Source organism: Armigeres subalbatus, unplaced genomic scaffold (genome assembly GCF_024139115.2).
Source record: "Armigeres subalbatus isolate Guangzhou_Male unplaced genomic scaffold, GZ_Asu_2 Contig465, whole genome shotgun sequence".
Lineage (NCBI taxonomy): Eukaryota > Metazoa > Arthropoda > Insecta > Diptera > Culicidae > Armigeres > Armigeres subalbatus.
This window is the reverse complement of record NW_026943222.1, coordinates 273,287-291,385: the sequence shown is the minus strand read 5'-3', so window position 1 is coordinate 291,385 and position 18,099 is coordinate 273,287. Positions and strand designations below refer to the sequence as shown.

General features: G+C 40.9%; 1 protein-coding gene across 1 annotated transcript in view; it reads left to right on the top strand.

Moving 5' to 3' along the window:
- Window positions 1-18,099, top strand: part of LOC134204231 (coiled-coil domain-containing protein lobo-like) — an 80,464-nt gene that overhangs the window by 46,969 nt on the left and 15,396 nt on the right. Inside the window, exons 3-4 of the mRNA XM_062679058.1 lie at window positions 16,043-17,064; window positions 17,138-17,204. Coding sequence (XP_062535042.1) covers window positions 16,043-17,064; window positions 17,138-17,204 — 1,089 coding nt within the window. The remainder of the gene's footprint in view (window positions 1-16,042; window positions 17,065-17,137; window positions 17,205-18,099) is intronic.

The window sequence follows — 18,099 nt, the reverse complement described above, 5'->3', positions numbered from 1 at the left end:
TAACATTCCTTCCATTCCTTCCGTGATTGTAAGGACCTGGCCAGATATACAACTGCTACTGTATAGGAAAATTTGAAAAATACCAATTTATGACAATACACAGTAGATGCTGAATTGAGCATCTTATAGCCACACAGACACACTATTTGTACAATCACATATGCCATGCTAACTTCCCTCCCCTCGGATATGTGATTTTGCTGCGATGGGTGGGCTTACGCCATTAGCACTGATATGGCAACCAAAGGCATATCCTGTCGTGGTGGTATCACATGTTGACTACTTTTGTTTGGTGTCGCGTCACATATCTGGCATTAGCGCACTGATTTACCGCATGTTTTTTTTTTTTCTTCCTAAACAATGGAGGGGGAATCTGCTCAACAGACATCCTGGGTTGACCAGGAAGTGCGGGGTTAGGGATCACCGAGGGAGGCAGGACTACATTCCCGACCCGCTAAACCGTTTCCATTGCCGCCAAGCCCATAGTCCCTTCGGTACAACCAGAAAGTAATGCTTCAAAGGGGGGCCAGTGCACAGCGCACCCTCGAGGTTAGCTGCGTGCCCTTGCAGCACCGAACATCGTAACTCGCTTTTTTAGAAGAACACCATGGTATCGTGCCAGCGCGTTGCCGGCTTTCCAGGTGGCCTTACCACGCCCTATGTCCTCGGAAGGTGGGCAGGGTCGACTTCGTGCCTGCTTCCCTCTGCACGACTGGTATCAAGAATGATGATGCCGCGTGCACCCCAAATTGACCTTTCTGCGATAGGGCCTATTCGCCAGCACACAGAGTGACTTGCCGACGCGGTGCCTACGCCTGCCCCAGCCTTGGCGAGGACCCCTTTCCGTCCTCGGGCTCGGAACCCGCCCGGTTGACCGACGCCGCGAAAGCGACGATACCATGTTGTTCTTCGCGCGGTCACTTGTTCGGTAAAAGGATCGAGTTCGACCACAGAGCATGACCACCGGTATGACCCATGAAGCCGACTCCGATCCCTTGGACCACCTCTTATTTGCGCCTGAACTAACCATCCTTGAGTCCACGCGCCACCTTCTGTGTAGCTCCGAGACGATTTACCGCATGTGCATGTGATCCAACGGACATCGTGTCTTGGAGCCTTGAATGGTAGTGTAGTCAGGCAGAGGCCTTTTTCATCAGTGATAATGATGTGAGTTCTCTTCTTTTCGGCAATACTTTTCTTATGCGTTCCCTGTGACGCTGAGTCGTAGCCACGATTACATTTAGCTAGCTAGGCATTTATTGAAAAACCATGTATTCAAGACATTCGTAGGGAATCGACTGCTGGATTCACTGAGTAGAAGTTTTTTGAAAACTAGGAACGTGGTGCCAGTTTTATTTTGATATGCCTCACTTCGAAGAGCAATAATAAAAAATACCACACATTCTAATGATGGTATATGAACAATCTTATAACGGCTTCATTCTCGACAATTTTTGCAAATAGATAGGCAATAGGCGTGATCAAGCTTTAGTTTGCCACCGAAAAGTGAATCCTATAGCTGACCTTGATTAGAACTTAATAAATAATCACCGTAATTAATCAACGATAAAGCTACTTGTTAGAACAGTTTGAAGTTATAGACAACCTTGACAAAAATTATAATGGAACAAACTATGTTCTTTAGCAGTTTCCACTTTCACATGACATATCTTACATTGAGTTTGTAGTGTCGACACAGCTTAAGAACATTGACGAAACAATGACTTAGGTAAACAAAGTGATTTGACGAACACATAGCCAACACCCAGAACAAACAAAGTTAATTACTTTTCGTTCTACATCTATATATATAAAACGCAATGTTTGTATGTTTGTATGTATGTTTGTATGTATGTTCCAGCATAACTTCTGAACCCCTTGGCCGGTTTCAACCAAATTTGGAACACAAATTCTTTATCTTAAGGAGGGGACGATATGGGGTTTAAGCATGCTCTTTGGAAAAGGGGAAGGGTGTGGGGGGAGGGGTATTGCTTAGTTATCGATCTACTCAGTGTAACTTCTGAACCCCTTGGCCGATTTCAACCAAATTTGGAACACAAATTCTTTATCTTAAGGAGGGTCGAGCAAGCATTTGCTGGGTATAAAACAATGATAATTGTTTTCCTTCATCGGAATAATGGTATGCCCAGTGAAAAGCAATGATTAATGTGCTTCCTTCTGAATGGTGGATGTGATTGCTTCTTTAAAAGTAGGCATTTGCCCGGAATAAGGCAATGGTGGGTGTGATCCCTTCTTTAAAAATATGCGTTTGCCCGGAATATGGCGTCGATGGATGTTTTTCCTTCCTTAGAAAAAGTCGTTTGCCCGGAATAAGGCTTTTCAAACCCACGATCCCTTCTTCAAAATTAGTCAATGTTTCCAAAAGCCTTCTTTTAATCAAATGATAAAGTATGAATAAGTAAACACAATTACCCTGTTGATCAATAGGTTTTATCTTTTTCCGATTTTAGAAGAAAACTGCAAACCAAACTGGCAATTCCGAGCAAGGCCGGGTACATAAAGCTAGTAAAAGTTATAAAATAGAACACTAATACGCAATAAGTAAAGCCAACTTCCAAACACCCTTCCAATATTTTTTTATATTTTCAATAAAAAGCTAACAAATTAAATAATTTATAATTGGACTGTATGACTAAGTGACCTTTCAAGCCACATCAGCTGCTTCCAAGGCAAAAGAAGAAGACATTGGCTTTTAAAAACTAGAAAAACGTTGTACTAGAAATTTTGAAATTATCATTTTAGCCTTTGATCAGTGTCGAGTCGATTCCAAATCCGAACCTCACTTCACCGCATCCTTATCCTACCCCATGGCGTTCAAGTGGCCTGCAAGGACTCTTCTGCCATTACCCTCTCTATTATCGGCTTTGGATTGACTTGCGCTCTCATTGCCCCAATAAACGCTGCAAAATGAAAATGAAAATGAAATCATATATGCCATGCTAACTTAAAATTTTCCCATATAAAATTCTTATCTTAACTAAATTCATACTATCCAGGGTTTGGTCTAAGTTGTCGTGTAAATATTTTAAATTTTAGCGAATGAATGGAAGACCTTGGAGACCTTGAAACAATGCTATATTTATTGCTTGAGCATTATGACTTTGTATTGAATCATTTAAAGAGGAATTTTATATTCTAAGGTCAGGGCTGCCTGCTATAAACTTCCATCCTGATCCAAGACTATCCCATCGTTTTACTCTTCCAATTGAAATACGGCTTTAAGGTACATTAGCATTTTGGGCGATTTTCACTTAATTTGTTTCTCACACAATAAAAATGATCTTTGACAAAAAAAGGTGCGGCCAATTTTAACACCAATACCCTTTATAGTTATATATACCCGTTATACGAGGGCAGCAGGGACTATGTCCAAGGGCTTGACGATCCCTCCCCAGGCCATCTGCGAGTTGTGGCGCCTGCCTACCCAACAAACATTCACTAGTTGAACTAACATCAGTGTGATGATTTAATTCAGCGCTGTGTTAAATAATGTCTGTACTATTTCTTATCACAACTTTTGTTCAAGCTTTGTTCACACAATTTTGGCGAAGTTATACAACTACAACATCTCATTTTGAAAAACAACTTTATTAACTGATTCGTTAAACCTTTAATAAGCATTTTACTAAGCCTCAATTCAGCTACATGTGAATTCTTCGAAAATAATAACGCATAGAAGGTAACATCAGTAAGATCTCCAATGAACGTATTTTGAAGCAATTGCTATTTTCATATATGTAATCATTTTAAAATTTTCTTAAATCGGGTCTCGAACTGCTGTCATTTGATCATCCGCCGGTAACGTTGTCATCCGCGCCATCCTTGATTTGTTAGATATGGCTTACTCAGTGCATAACATGAATAATCTTATTGCTGAATATGAATCATAATTGGACTCTTATTCAATAAGTCGATCTGTCAAACTACAGTTTGTTAATAACTGTACAAGATTTTTATTTCAACCATTGTTCAGCCAATCATAACCATCGCACACTAGGAAAAATACCTAAAAATAATGTCGATAAACGATAAAATAAAATCCGTCCCTAATGCTATTTATGGATTTATGAAAATAAAATCAATGTATATTCGGCCTTTCTCAGAATCTCTTGATAATCGGTTGCGATATGATTGTCAAATGCAAAGATTATTCCAATTTCGCAGCAATAAAGATCAACATCCATGCGATAATATTGGGATTCCACACATCAAAGATTCAATAATTCTCGCTTAACTTTTCAAAAGGTCCTAAGTAACATTTTTTCATGAATTAATTTGAATAGCGCAATCAACAGAAAAACATGAAAGCTTTTGATTGCAGTACTCAAATTAAATCATGAAAAAAATGTTACTTAGGTCCTTTTGAAAAGTTAAGCGAGAATTTTCCGATGATATTCAACGGCGTTATGTCCGGCTTTTAGTAAATTTAGTTTCGCATGAATGCATGATTTTTTTTTATTGCTCCAGCAGTTTCGTTCGTTATAATCTCCGACAGTTTAATATATCACGAAAATAAAAAGCATGTCTTGAAAATAAATCATTATTTTTCTATAAATTAAAAGATCTAGAATCCAGATTTTCTCTCAAACTGAAAAAGCATGTTTTTTGCCACTGTGCGATAGATCAGATAAATGTGAAATCCAATGGTTAAGAAGGACAAAGGTAAAGAAGGATGTCTAATGCCTGCTTATAAACTTACTATTCAAACTCAATTCGACCACCCTTTCAGAGCATCACATCATAGTCAAACAGAGAACTTTAAAAATCATTAGTTCAGTACATTGTTAAACTTCCCCAATGTGCTGAAATGTGATTAAACGAAAACGTAAGTTCGACTTCAAATAAAGGTAGTAAACAAATAAATAGGCCATGTCGAATATTAGTTAGATTAAATACTGAAATGAAATCTGTCTAGCAAATTATTCAACATCCATTTTATTCAGCTACAAAGATCACAAATAAACAATAATTCAACCTAGATGCTTGTTTGTAGCTTGTCGTTGTTTGTTGGGTAGGATGTGGTGGGGTTTGACAGTGGGCCCTGTTAAACCTTTATAAAAAGCTGCATAAATCCGTAAGTAGGCTCCGCCAAAGCGACCGTGTGCTGCTCAAAGCGCACAAGCCCAAGTCCTGGTGTTAGGTGGGACGCTAAACAGCCCTGACACGACGGCCCTCCGACGAGACAGGAGGTTTTCGCAGGCCCAATAAGCCGCTTTAAAAACAACTATTACGAACGACATAGAAGATAATACGACTCGATACAATCGGCAACGACCTAGGCGACGAATAAAGGATCACGATTGGAAGCTTGGAACATGGGACTGCAAGTCACTAGGTTTCACAGGTTGCGACAGGATAATCTACGATGAATTACATCCCCGCAACTTCGATGTCGTAGCGCTGCAGGAAATCTGTTGGACAGGACAGAAAGTGTGGAAAAGCGGGCATCGAGCGGCTACCTTCTACCAAAGCTGTGGCACCACCAACGAGCTGGGAACCGGCTTCATAGTGCTGGGAAAGGTGCGCCAACGCGTGGTTGAGTGGCAGCCAATCAACGCAAGGATGTGCAAACTGAGGATAAAAGGCCGTTTCTTCAACTATAGCATCATCAACGTGCACTGCCCACACGAAGGGAGATCCGACGACGAGAAAGAAGCGTTCTATGCGCAGTTGGAGCAGACATACGATGGATGTCCCCTGCGGGACGTCAAAATCGTCATCGGTGGCATCATCGGACCGGATAGTCTGCGTACCGTATCGAACGACAACGGCCAACGATGCATAAACTTTGCAGCCTCCCGCGGAATGGTAGTCCGAAGCACTTTCTTCCCCCGCAAGAATATCCACAAGGCCACATGGAAATCACCTAATCAAGTAACGGAAAACCAAATCGACCACATTCTAATCGACGGTAAATTCTTCTCCGACATCACGAACGTACGCACTTACCGCAGTGCGAATATTGAATCCGACCACTACCTCGTTGCAGTATGTCTGCGCTCAAAATTCTCGACGGTGATCAACACGCGTCGGAGTCGTCCGCCGCGGCTAAACACTGGACGGCTACAAGACGGTAGACTAGCCCCAGACTACGCGCAGCAGCTGGAAGTGGCACTCCCAACGGAAGAGCAGCTAGGCACAGCATCTCTTGAAGATGGCTGGAGAGATATTCGATCCGCCATTGGAAGCACCGCAACCGCTGCACTAGGCACGGTGGCTCCGGATCAGAGGAACGACTGGTATGACGGCGAATGTGAGCAGTTAGTTGAGGAGAAGAATGCAGCATGGGCGAGATTGCTGCAACACCGCACGATGGCGAGCGAGGCACGATACAAACAGGCGCGGAACAGACACAACTCGATTTTCCGGAGGAAAAAGCGCCAGCAGGAAGATCGAGACCGTGAAGAGACGGAGGAACTGTACCGCGCTAATAACGCATGAAAGTTCTATGAGAAGTTGAACCGTTCACGTAAGGGCCACGTGCCACAGCCTGATATGTGTAAGGACATAAACGGGAACCTTCTTACAAACGAGCGTGAGGTGATCCAAAGGTGGCGGCAGCACTACGAAAAGCACCTGAATGGCGATATGGCAGACAACGGGGGCGGTATGGTAATGAACCTAGGAGCACGCGCGCAGGACATACGACTTCCGGCTCCGAATCTTCAGGAAATCCAGGAGGAGATCGGCCGGCTGAAAAACAACAAAGCCCCTGGAGTTGACCAACTACCAGAAGAACTGTTTAAACACGGTGGTGAGGCACTGGCTAGAGCGCTGCACTGGGTGATTACCAAGGTTTGGCATGAGGCTCTGCCGCAGGAGTGGATGGAAGGTGTCGTGTGTCTCATCTACAAAAAGGGCGATAAGCTGGATTGTAGCATTTACCGCGCAATCACATTGCTGGCGGAGTACAAGGTACTCTCGCAAATTTTATGCCGCCGACTAACACAAATTACAAGAGAGTTCGTGGGGCAGTACCAGGCGGGATTTATGGGTGAATGCTCTACCACAGACAAGGTGTTCGCCATACGTCAGGTATTGCAGAAATGCCGCGAATACAACGTGCCCACACATCATATATTTATCGACTTCAAAGCCGCATATGATACAATCGATCGGGACCAGCTATGGCAGCTAATGCACGAACACGGATTTCCGGATAAACTGATACGGTTGATCAAGGCGACAATGGATCGGGTGATGTGCGTAGTTCGAGTTTCAGGGGCATTATCGAGTCCCTTCGAAACGCGTAGAGGGTTACGGCAAGGTTATGGTCTTTCGTGTCTGCTATTCGACATCGCTTTGGAGGGAGTAATACGAAGGGCAGGGATTGACACGAGTGGTACGATTTTCACGAAGTCCGTCCAGTTATTTGGTTTCGCCGACGACATTGATATCATGGCACGTAACTTTGAGAGGATGGAGGAAGCCTACATCAGACTGAAAAGTGAAGCTAAACGGATTGGACCAGTCATCAACACGTCGAAGACGAAGTACATGATAGGAAGAGGCTCAAGAGAGGTCAATGTAAGCCACCCACCACGAGTTTCTATCGGTGGTGACGAAATCGAGGTGGTTGAAGAATTCGTGTACTTGGGCTCACTGGTGACCGCCGATAACGATACCAGCAGAGAAATTCGGAGGCGCATAGTGGCTAAAAATCGTACGTACTTTGGACTCCGCAAGACGCTCCGATTGAATAGAGTTCGCCGCCGTACCAAACTGACTACCTACAAAACGCCTAAAAGACCGGTAGTTCTCTACGGACACGAGACCTGGACGTTGCTCGTCGAGGACCAACGCGCACTGGGAGTTTTTAAAAGGAAATTGTTGCGTACCATCTATGGTGGGGTGCAGATGGCGGATGGTACGTGGAGGAGGCGAATGAACCACGAGTTGCATCAGCTGTTGGAAGAACCATCCATCGTTCACTCCGCGAAAATCGGAAGACTGCGGTGGGCCGGACACGTAGTCAGAATGTTGGACAGTAATCCGGTGAAAATGGTTCTCGACAACGATCCGACGGGAACAAGAAGGCGAGGTGCACAGCGGGCAAGGTGGATCGATCAGGTGGAGGACGATTTGCGGACCCTCCGCAGACTGCGTGGTTGGCGAAGTGCAGCCATGGATCAAGCTGAATGGAAAAGACTTTTATGTGCAGCACATGCCACTCCGGCCTTAGTCTGATAATAAATAAATAAACCCGTTATAGTTCCCTCGGCTGATATATATTTATAAATGTTCGTCCAAGTGCTAACTTTTATAGCCAAAGCTCATTTTAATTGTGTGAGAAATAAATTTAGGAGAAAAACGCCCAAAATGCTGAACATCACTTTATAGATGTTTTGGAATTATTCTGTTATCAATGTTGAAAACAGATTTCTTAGATTATTCAAACAGTGAACTCTTCTTAACTCGATATTTTCACTTAGTTGATACCTCCCTTACTCGATATTCTCATAGCATTTTATCCTCGCTAACTAGATGTTTATATCTGTTTCTATAAATGTTTCGCAAGCACGATGAACACGGGTCGGACGAATTCCGTTTGGCCGAATGTCATTTATCCGAACATTTGAAAATTAACTTACATTGTGAGTTGTAAAAAGTGAGTAATAAGAAAGGAGAAATTCGAAGTGAAAAGTGAAAGGTGAGTAATGAAAAGTTAAAAGTGAGAAGTGAAAAGTGAGAACAGGGAAGCGAGAAGTGGAAAGTGAGAAGTATGAAGTAAGAAATAAAAAGTGAAAAGTAAGATGGGAGAAGTGGGAAATGAGAAGTACCAAGTGAGAGGTGAGTAGTGAGCAGTGAGAAATGAGAAGTGAAAAGTGAGAAATGAGAATTTCGAAGCGAGAAGGGAAAAGTGGAAGAAGAAGAAAGTGAGAAGTGAAAAGTAAGAAGGGAGAAATGAGAATTTTTATAGTGAGAAGTAAGAAGTGCTAAGATATAGGTGAGTAGTGAGCAGTAAGAAGCAGGAGGTGAAAGGTGCAAAGCGAGGGGTGAGAGGTGAGAACTGAAAAGTAAGAAATAAGAAGTGAGAAGTGAAAAATGAGCAGGGATAAGTGAGAGCTGAGATCTGAGGACCGAGGAGTGAGAAGTGGGATGTGACTGGTGAGAAGCGAGATATGAGAAATGAAAACTAATGACGGAATAGACTTCATTAACACTACGAATACCGTGATACTACGCTTGAACAATATGTTTCTTCTGGACATCCCTAGCGACTTCAAAATGACCTCTATAACTGTTGAAAGATGATATGCAAATTTTTCCGAAGAAAACTACGAAAACCCGTGCCAATGGAAACCGGTCATGTCCATGCCAGTTCGTACAGGCCATATGTACGATATTCCGCTCAGTTTTTCCTAAACCAGATGTTCTAGGCTCTCCAATGTGTTCTGGAGTTTTGATCAATTGGTCTACCAGGTCAACTGCGCTCGATAGCTATCCGAAATCGACCAGTCATGTCCATACAAGTCCGTGGAGCACATGCATATGATTTGCAGCTCAGATATACCCAAACCAGATGTTGTAGGCTCTCCAATGTGTTTTGGAGATTGAATCAATCGGTCTACCATGTCAACTACGCTCGATATCTATCTGAAATCGACCAGTCATGTCCATACAGGTCCCTAGAGCCCATGCATATAATTTGCAGCTCAAATATACCCAAACCAGATGTTCTAGGCTCTCCAATGCGATAGCTATCCGAAATCGACCAGCCATGTCCATACAAGTCCGTAGAGCCCATGTGTATGATTTGCAGCTCATATATACCCAAACCAGATGTTCTAGGCTAAGAAGAAGAAGAGTGCAACAGCAAACATTCGATGTCAAGGTACTGAACAACGAAATTGGTTCTCCGCAGTTGCTTGCGCTACTGAACTTCTGCGCAATTCAACATCCTCTCCGGCAAAGATCATTGCTTTAAGACCGATTCCATTGAACAGCTTTCGGCTACAATGAGCCGCTATCGTCGATGATCCGGACATTCACGGTAGTTAAAGATCTTTACGATTTCGATCAAACAAGCACGCGCTTCAAAAAGAAGATTTGTCGTTCGTCATTGCTGTAGCTTTAGGCGTAATTGCTCGTGTGGTAAGGCAAATAATGTATATTTTTTATTTATTAAGACATTGTAGTCAGATGGATTAGTACTAGGGAAACTGCTCCTAAAATTCATACCATGTACCCAAATCAATACCATTCGAAAACAAAGAATTGATGCGCAAATTGTTTTTTTTTTCTCATTTTTCTGATTTTTCCGGATAACAACAAAACACGACACAAATTGAGCCTAAATAACCTGTTTTGCGAGTGTTTTTGATATAGGAGCATGGAGAATTACAGATACCCTAAATAAATAAAGATTAACAAATTCCATCCAGTTCCCTTCTTCCTTATTATTACTCCTTCCTTCCTTCTTCGTTTACACATCTCTTTTTTTTTCTTCCTTGTTTAACTATCATTATTTTTCCTTTTCCCTTTCCCATAATTCTTCTTCTTTCTTCCCTCTTCCTTCTACTTTCTTCCGCTTTATTTCTTTTTTCTCCATCTTTCTTCCTTAGAAAGAAGTGATAGATGAAATATTAGAAGAGGGAATTGAGAATTGAAAAGAGCTAAATGAGAATATAATAACTGAGTAATAACTGAGAAATGAGAAAATCGAAGCGAGAAGTCAGAAGTGAGAAGTGAGAAGTAAGAAATTGAATTAAGAAGTGATAATTAAGAAACGAGAAGTGAGAAGTGCTAAGTGAGATGTGAGCAGTAAGAAGTGATAGATGAAAAGTGATGAGAGAGGGGTTTGAAGTGAAAAGTGAGAATTGGGAAGTGATAAATGAGGAGTGAGAAGTGAGAACTTAGGACCAAGGAGAGACAAAAATGTGACTGATGAGAAGTGAGGTGTGAGAATCGAAAATAGTGAAATTATTCTTTATTCTCGCAAATTTCCTTAATTCCTCTTTTCGCTTCCTTTTTCATTTTACTTCTTTCTTTTTTCTTTACCTACTTCCTTCTTCTTCCTTATTCCCTCTTTCATCTACTTTTTTCTTTCTTCTTTTCCATTACCCATTCCCTTATATCTTCTTCTTTCTTCCTTTTATATATATATTTTTTGTTTTTTATTCCTTCTTTCCCCTTCTACATTCTTTATTACTTCTTTCTCCTTCCTTCATCTCTTTTTGTTCTTCCTTTTTATTTCTCCTTGTTCATTCTTTCTTCTTACTTCTTACTTCCGTCTTCTGTCTTGCTACTGAAAAGCCCTAATTTGTACAGTGTGGCCCATGAAAAATTGCTAAAATCCCAATATAATGTTTCAATTGTGTTTTTACCATAGATAAAAAGCTATTACAAGGCCGTTACAACTCTATATATCTTCTTCTATATAAATGAAAAATGATTTTTTTGTCTGTTCGAGACCCCTCCTCCCTTTGAAAAGGAGGGCTCACATACAAATGAAACACAAATTTCTTCACAACTCGAGAAGTAATCAGAGAATAAACCAATTTTATTCGAAACGAAGTTCGTCGAGTCTGCTAGTATTTAATAAAAATTATGTCCTACTGTTCCCCGGAACGTCAAGGGAGATGATAAAAAGGATTTTGGGGAACCGCAGGACACACAAATTGCGGACGATGATTTCGACAGTTTATTGATCTCACAGGTGGAAAACAGTGGCCTCTCGAATTTAAATGATCTCTCTTTTGTCAAAGTATCCATTAATATTCTGCTGACGGATTAGATCGATGACAGGATGACCAAGTTTGAAACACAATAGGAGTCAGAACCAAACTCCAATGCATGGAATTTACCAGGACGAAAGACACACTCCGGTACACTGCCATGTGGTAGCTTGGCAACTACTACGCGTGTGCTGGGTAAATGCATAATGCATTACTTCTTTAAAAAAAAAGAAAAAAAGAAAGAAAAAGGTATATCACAGTATTCTCAGAACACCAGCAGCTCTCCAAATTATTATTGAGTTCAGATGTGGATGATCTCTATAGTTGAGAAAACGTTCCATCTGGGCTTGGACATACTTTTGAGTTGAAGAAATCGTTTGGACGTCATTTTAACATCATAAACAGGTCACAATTTTACCAAAATCATATTTCAATTAATTCGGGAAATCATAAATGTTTCGCGAAAAGTGGTTGCGTCTCTAATGATGTCTCCGGGAGCTAATCCAACTCATATCAATGATGGGGATATCGCATATGTTCTTATTAATTGTTTCAAATGTCACTATCTGAACTTGATGACAGTTTGGATTGTCGTAGATAATCTAATAATGCTGTATAGTGTCCAAAATAGTATCATGATGTCCCTAGGAGTTGATCCAACTCATACGAATTGTGGAGACATCACATATCTTCATGTTGATTATTTAAAATACCATGATCTTAACTTGAAGACACTTTGGATTGCCATAGAGATTATGGTAATGCTGTGAAGTATCCGTTATAGTATTTACTGAAGAATGCTCCGCTCTATCTCTCATAACCAACATGACAATTTCTTGGGTCATACAGGGGTTAGACAGAAAGGTTGAGATAGGTAAAAATATATTGAAATTCAAATCAGCATAACTTTGCGTATAATAATCCGATTTTGATAAAACCAGGACCATCAGAAGCGGACACTCTTCTAGTATACTGTCCTCCTGCAAAACATGAGATTGATCCTTGGCCACCGGAAATGTTCCGGGTTTTCCGAGGGTATGTTCAAGATGCATTTTTTCCACTGCTTGTCATTTTATGTGACGTTAACTTTCATTATGTTTTATGCTTTCTCCGAAAACTAGAACTAATATGCCGGCCAATGGTGGCTGTAGATCGAGAATCCATCTAAACTACACAGAGATACGGTCATTTCCGTAAAAACGGTTCCGGGAACATGATGAAATGATAACAGATCGGAATAATGCAAATATGAGTATATGACTTCATGGATGTGCGAGACGATGATTACAGAAACATTTCCAGAATGATAGTGTCCACTGCCACCCTTATAGCAGGTTCCATTGGCTTTCCAGGCGGGGTCGGGTACCACCGGTACCATGGCATCATCTGGAACCATGCATATATGGGTGTCAAAATTCATGTTTTCCCAAGACGATGAATATAGGATCTTTATTAGAGATATATTTTGAGGACTGTAAGACTCTTTGGCCAATTTGTAACACGTTCCGGAAGTTCTGCGAAAGTGACATTTGTTCAGGGTGTATGGCCAATCCCGTATCGTTTTCACGAAAATGGCCATATCTCTGCGTATACCTAACGGATTTTCGAACTGCATCCAGCATTGGTCAGTATATTAGTTCTAGTGTCTGGGGAAAACATAAAACATGATGGCAGCAAACGTCATATAAAATGACAAGCAGCTGAAAAAATGCATTTTTAACATACCCTCCGAAAACCCGGAACACCACCGGTGGCCAAAGGCCAATCAGAGGGTTCGCATAGGGCCAGTATACTAGAAGAGTTTCCGCGTCCGATGATCATAGTTTGATCAAAATCGGATCATTCTACGCAAAGTTATGCTGATTTGAACTTCGACAATTTTTTGCATATCTCATTTTTTTGTCTAACCCCTGTATATAACCCATCCGTATTGAATCAGTTGTAAGGGGCCATACAGAAAGAATGTCACGCTTTAAGTGTGAGGGGGAGTTCCAAACAGCGTTACAATTCATCCAAAAGTTCTGGAAGTTTAATGCACAAAGTATGACGTTAATTTTTACGTGACGTACTTTATGGATCGTCCCTACTATCTGAAGTTAATCGTAGACCATAACACGCGTAACCAATGGTCTATAGGCCTGTTTGAAATATTGAACACGCCATTTGGCGTGCTTAGAGTAGAATATGTTCTCATCATGTTTTCAGGGCTATTAAGATTCACACTACTAACTGAAGATTTATCAGCATGTTTGAAATATGGCACATATTCCTCGTGGAATTGTTTGTGTTTATAATATATTTTCTGATTCGTTCAAGAAAGGACTAGTGAAAGATCACATTCTACTCTAAGAACCACAAAGAGCATGTACCACTTTTGAGACTAGTCAACACACTTTTGGTTACGTGTGTAGATCCTTAGCCTTTTCTTTATGGACTTCTAGTATGACTTATCCCTTACTCTAGAGATTTCTTGGATATCGAAGAGCATATGTAGTGATCGCATTCTATTATGCAGATCCCATACTACTACTTTGGAAACTAATCAAGCTCGAACAACGATGTCACCAAAACCGATATCAACATGGACTCTCATATTCTTGAGTTTAAACTTATGCATCTATTCAAATCCTTCTTCAGAATTAGAACAGTAGTCCTGTAATTTTTTTTATAATGTATTTATATATGTATTTATAAATGTAAGGTACACTGGGGGAAGTGGAAAAAGGGGGTAAGTGTAAAAATCGACTCGAAAAATTGGAATTGTACATACTTTACAGTTTTTACCACATCATAACATTATGCAAGAATATACTTTGATGCTCACACTAATACTATGTTGAAATTTGTATAATACATGCACTAACACGGTTAACGCATGAACAGTAATTTTAGGTTTCGTGAAAAGTTGATTTTTGCATTCATAAAATGAATTCTTATTTGCACCAATTGTCCCTTTTTCAAGTGAATTTATATCACAGGTGACCATAATAATACAATTAAACTAATCCCATTCAATTGGTAGTGGTTTGTACCAAGAGAGGAAATAATTCAAAGATTTTACACTTACCCCAGGTAACAAACACTGCGGGGAAAGTGGATAATGTTCTAATTACGCAATTTTTTTCTTCCCTCCAGGGTTTATTTCGATAGCTATGAATCTTAATATGTTCCTTCTTTGTTATCATTGTGATTCCACCTATCGGCCACCTATGCCTTTCACATGTTTTACATATGAAAAAAAAAATGTATAAGAAAGTTAAAATAGCATTGATAGGTAAATATATTCTAAAATTCACAATAATTTTTATTGATAACAAGTTTCGCCGTAGAATGCAATTTTTTTGCGAACAAATTGGTTAAGGACAAGTGCTTAAGAATAGTTGATAATTTTGTACGTGCTTTGCGCACACACATACATACAAATACGCACATACAGACATCATCTCAATTCGTTAAACTAAGTTGATTAGTTTATAACCCTGTAAGTCCCATTTTTCCTTTAAAAAGTTCATCTTTGGGGCGAGCATATAGATTTTACGTACACTTAGTGTTCGAGAAGGCCCCTAGCTATTACGAGAATTCCTTGCGGATCTATTCCGTTAATGTAAGGAAATTATTCCACAAAACATACTCAAAGCAATTATCGTATTGATTTTAGTTATATGTAACTACTCATCACTATTGAAGGTCGAGGTAACATGGGTTGTCCACTTACCCCATCCCACTAGGGTAAGTGGAAAAACAACTCCTAATTTTAAAATCTATTTCCATAAATTTCAAGCGACCAGAATGATATGAATTACCGCACAGTTGGTGCAAAATTGGCTGTTTTTGATAGCCCATTTTGATTGAACGCATTTAGATCATTTAAACTGGTTTTACACTAATTCAAACATGCACTATCGATTTTTCCTTTTCCACTTCCCCCAGTGTACCTTAATTATAATGCTTCAATATTCAAACAGTGCGCAGAGAACACACGTTTATTATCTCGCGAAACGAATAAAATTTAGCTCAAATCGTCTGTTTGAAAATACAGCAAATATGGGAAGTTGTTATCAATAAAGGAACAGGTACCCTATGTTTAGCTCGTCAAATATGCATGTCCACAGACCCGCGTGACGGGGTCCTTGGCATCGAGATAAATGAACGACATAACATGTGTTCAACACATGTTCGACCCTTTTCCGCATCGCCAAAGGCGCCTTTCATATTTTCACGTATCTTATTACAACAATTTAGTCGTTTCGTTAGAATTCATCTTTACCTGCTGCTCCACTTCTGCATACCTTCCCAGTTCAACCACAAAATAACACTTTTCCCTATCGTTTTCTGTTTCGCAGGAGGGCAGCGCGGATGAGGTGATTGAACCGAGCAAGTATCAGTTGCGAGATCCACCCGATTTGCGCAGCCGCTATCTGCTTGAGCTGGAAGAAGAAAAAGTGAACAAGATCAAGGAGGAGGAACGAAAACGCGAGGAAGCTCACCTGAAGGAAATCGAAGATTTGGAACGCCCCACGGAGGATAATAAACGAGGTCATCGAGTTCATGCGTGGATTGCCGTGATTATGAATGCACCCTGGTGCTACAAGCCGGGCTATCGTGAGACCACGATCGATCCCAACACCGGTGAAAAAGTGCTGCTTCCTCCTAGTGCCTTCTTTATTGAACCAGCTTCCGGTTTTCGTTTCGAAGTTGATTCACCAAATTATCTGGGTATTGAAAGCGTTTGGAATCAACACAATTACTATGTTAACAAACAAGATCCCATCACGGATATCAAAAGCATTCGCTGGGATTTTAAAAACACCAACGATTGGGAACATTTTCTACCGGGAGAGCCATTTGAGCTACGGGACGATTGTCAAATTCCCGAAGATCAAGAGCCACTGACCACGGAGGAAGAGCTGGAAAAGGAGAAACATCTGGATTTACCTACCTCCTGGGTAGGTCCACTGTCCATTTCGATGGCAGAGTTCGAACAGCGATATCCAGAGGGGAGGAAGGTGACCTACTTCAAACGAGCGATTTACGAACGCTTTGCACCATACTCGAACTTGCTTGGCCTAATCAAGCGGCTAACGCTGTTCGAGACTTTAAACTACGAAAACTCAACGACGCGCTGGGAGTGGTACATTAATCGCGACGACGCTTTGACGATGATTGTGTATGACTACGCCAATAATGAGATAGAAGAAGTATTCGCCAAAGGTCGGATGGATTCTTTGAAAGCGTTGAGGCGAAGCTCGGAATCGAACCGAGAGTGTCGGTTGATGTTTTTTCACCAGTATCGATTCGATTCTTTGAAAGAACTTGTCTATCATCCTACATATGTGCAGGAGCATTATGATCGCAGAGAAGATTTGTATGTAGACATATTATAGGAGAGTATATTTTCAAATAATGCATATGTAACTTTGAAACAATTTTTATTCCAGGCTATTTTTTCGCGAGTTCAAAAACGTTGCCAGAGATCCCGTCACCATGGAGGATTGTAAGTTGACGGTAAGTATAGGTGTTAAATCGATTTACATTTTTTTGTCTATTTCGTATACAAAGTATACGTAGAGACTTTAGGATCACTCCAAAACCGAACATTTGATAGAAGGCTCGGAGACCCATAGTGTTATGTATAAATCGACTCGGCTCGACAACTTGAGATAATGTCTTCTCCTTCTTCTTCTTATTGGCATTACATCCCCACACTGGGACAGAGCCGCCTCGCAGCTTAATATTCATTAAGCACTTCCACAGTTATTAACTGCGAGGTTTCTAAGTCAGGTCACCATTTTTGCATTCGTATATCATGAAGCTAACACGATGATACTTTTATGCCCAGGGAAGACAATTTCCAATACGAAAATTGCATAGACCGGCACCGATAATCGAACCCAGCCACCTTCAGCATGGTCTTGCTTTGTAGCCGCGCGTCTTACCACGTGAATATCTGTGAGAATGTATGTATGTTTTTCGATTTTATCGTTTATTTGGTGGCTCATTTGTTGTAAAGCGTTATGCAACGTACACACCAGTCAAGCAGTTTGACGAACATTGACTCCACCACCAAGAAAACGCTTCGGTTGCTGCTTTGTTTGAACGTGTGTGAAGTTGTTCGAACAACCATTTGACAGTTGGCGGCTCGGTTGGAAAAAATTAAAACGGTTTGATTTTGGTTTGAGTTGTCGGGGGTGGAGTCAAGGTTCGCCGAACATGTTTGAGCATTTGTAGTGAAGTTGCACAAACTCCCATATATTTGTTGATGGTTGGTGCTCAAGTTGGCGCTTCGGTCGTTCGTGTGTGATATTGTTGGTCGAATAAATTGATTGTTCGTGCCGCTGTTGGGAAAACTTCATGGATGTTTGAATAAACAGGAGATGCAGTCAATGTTGGTCGAGCTGCT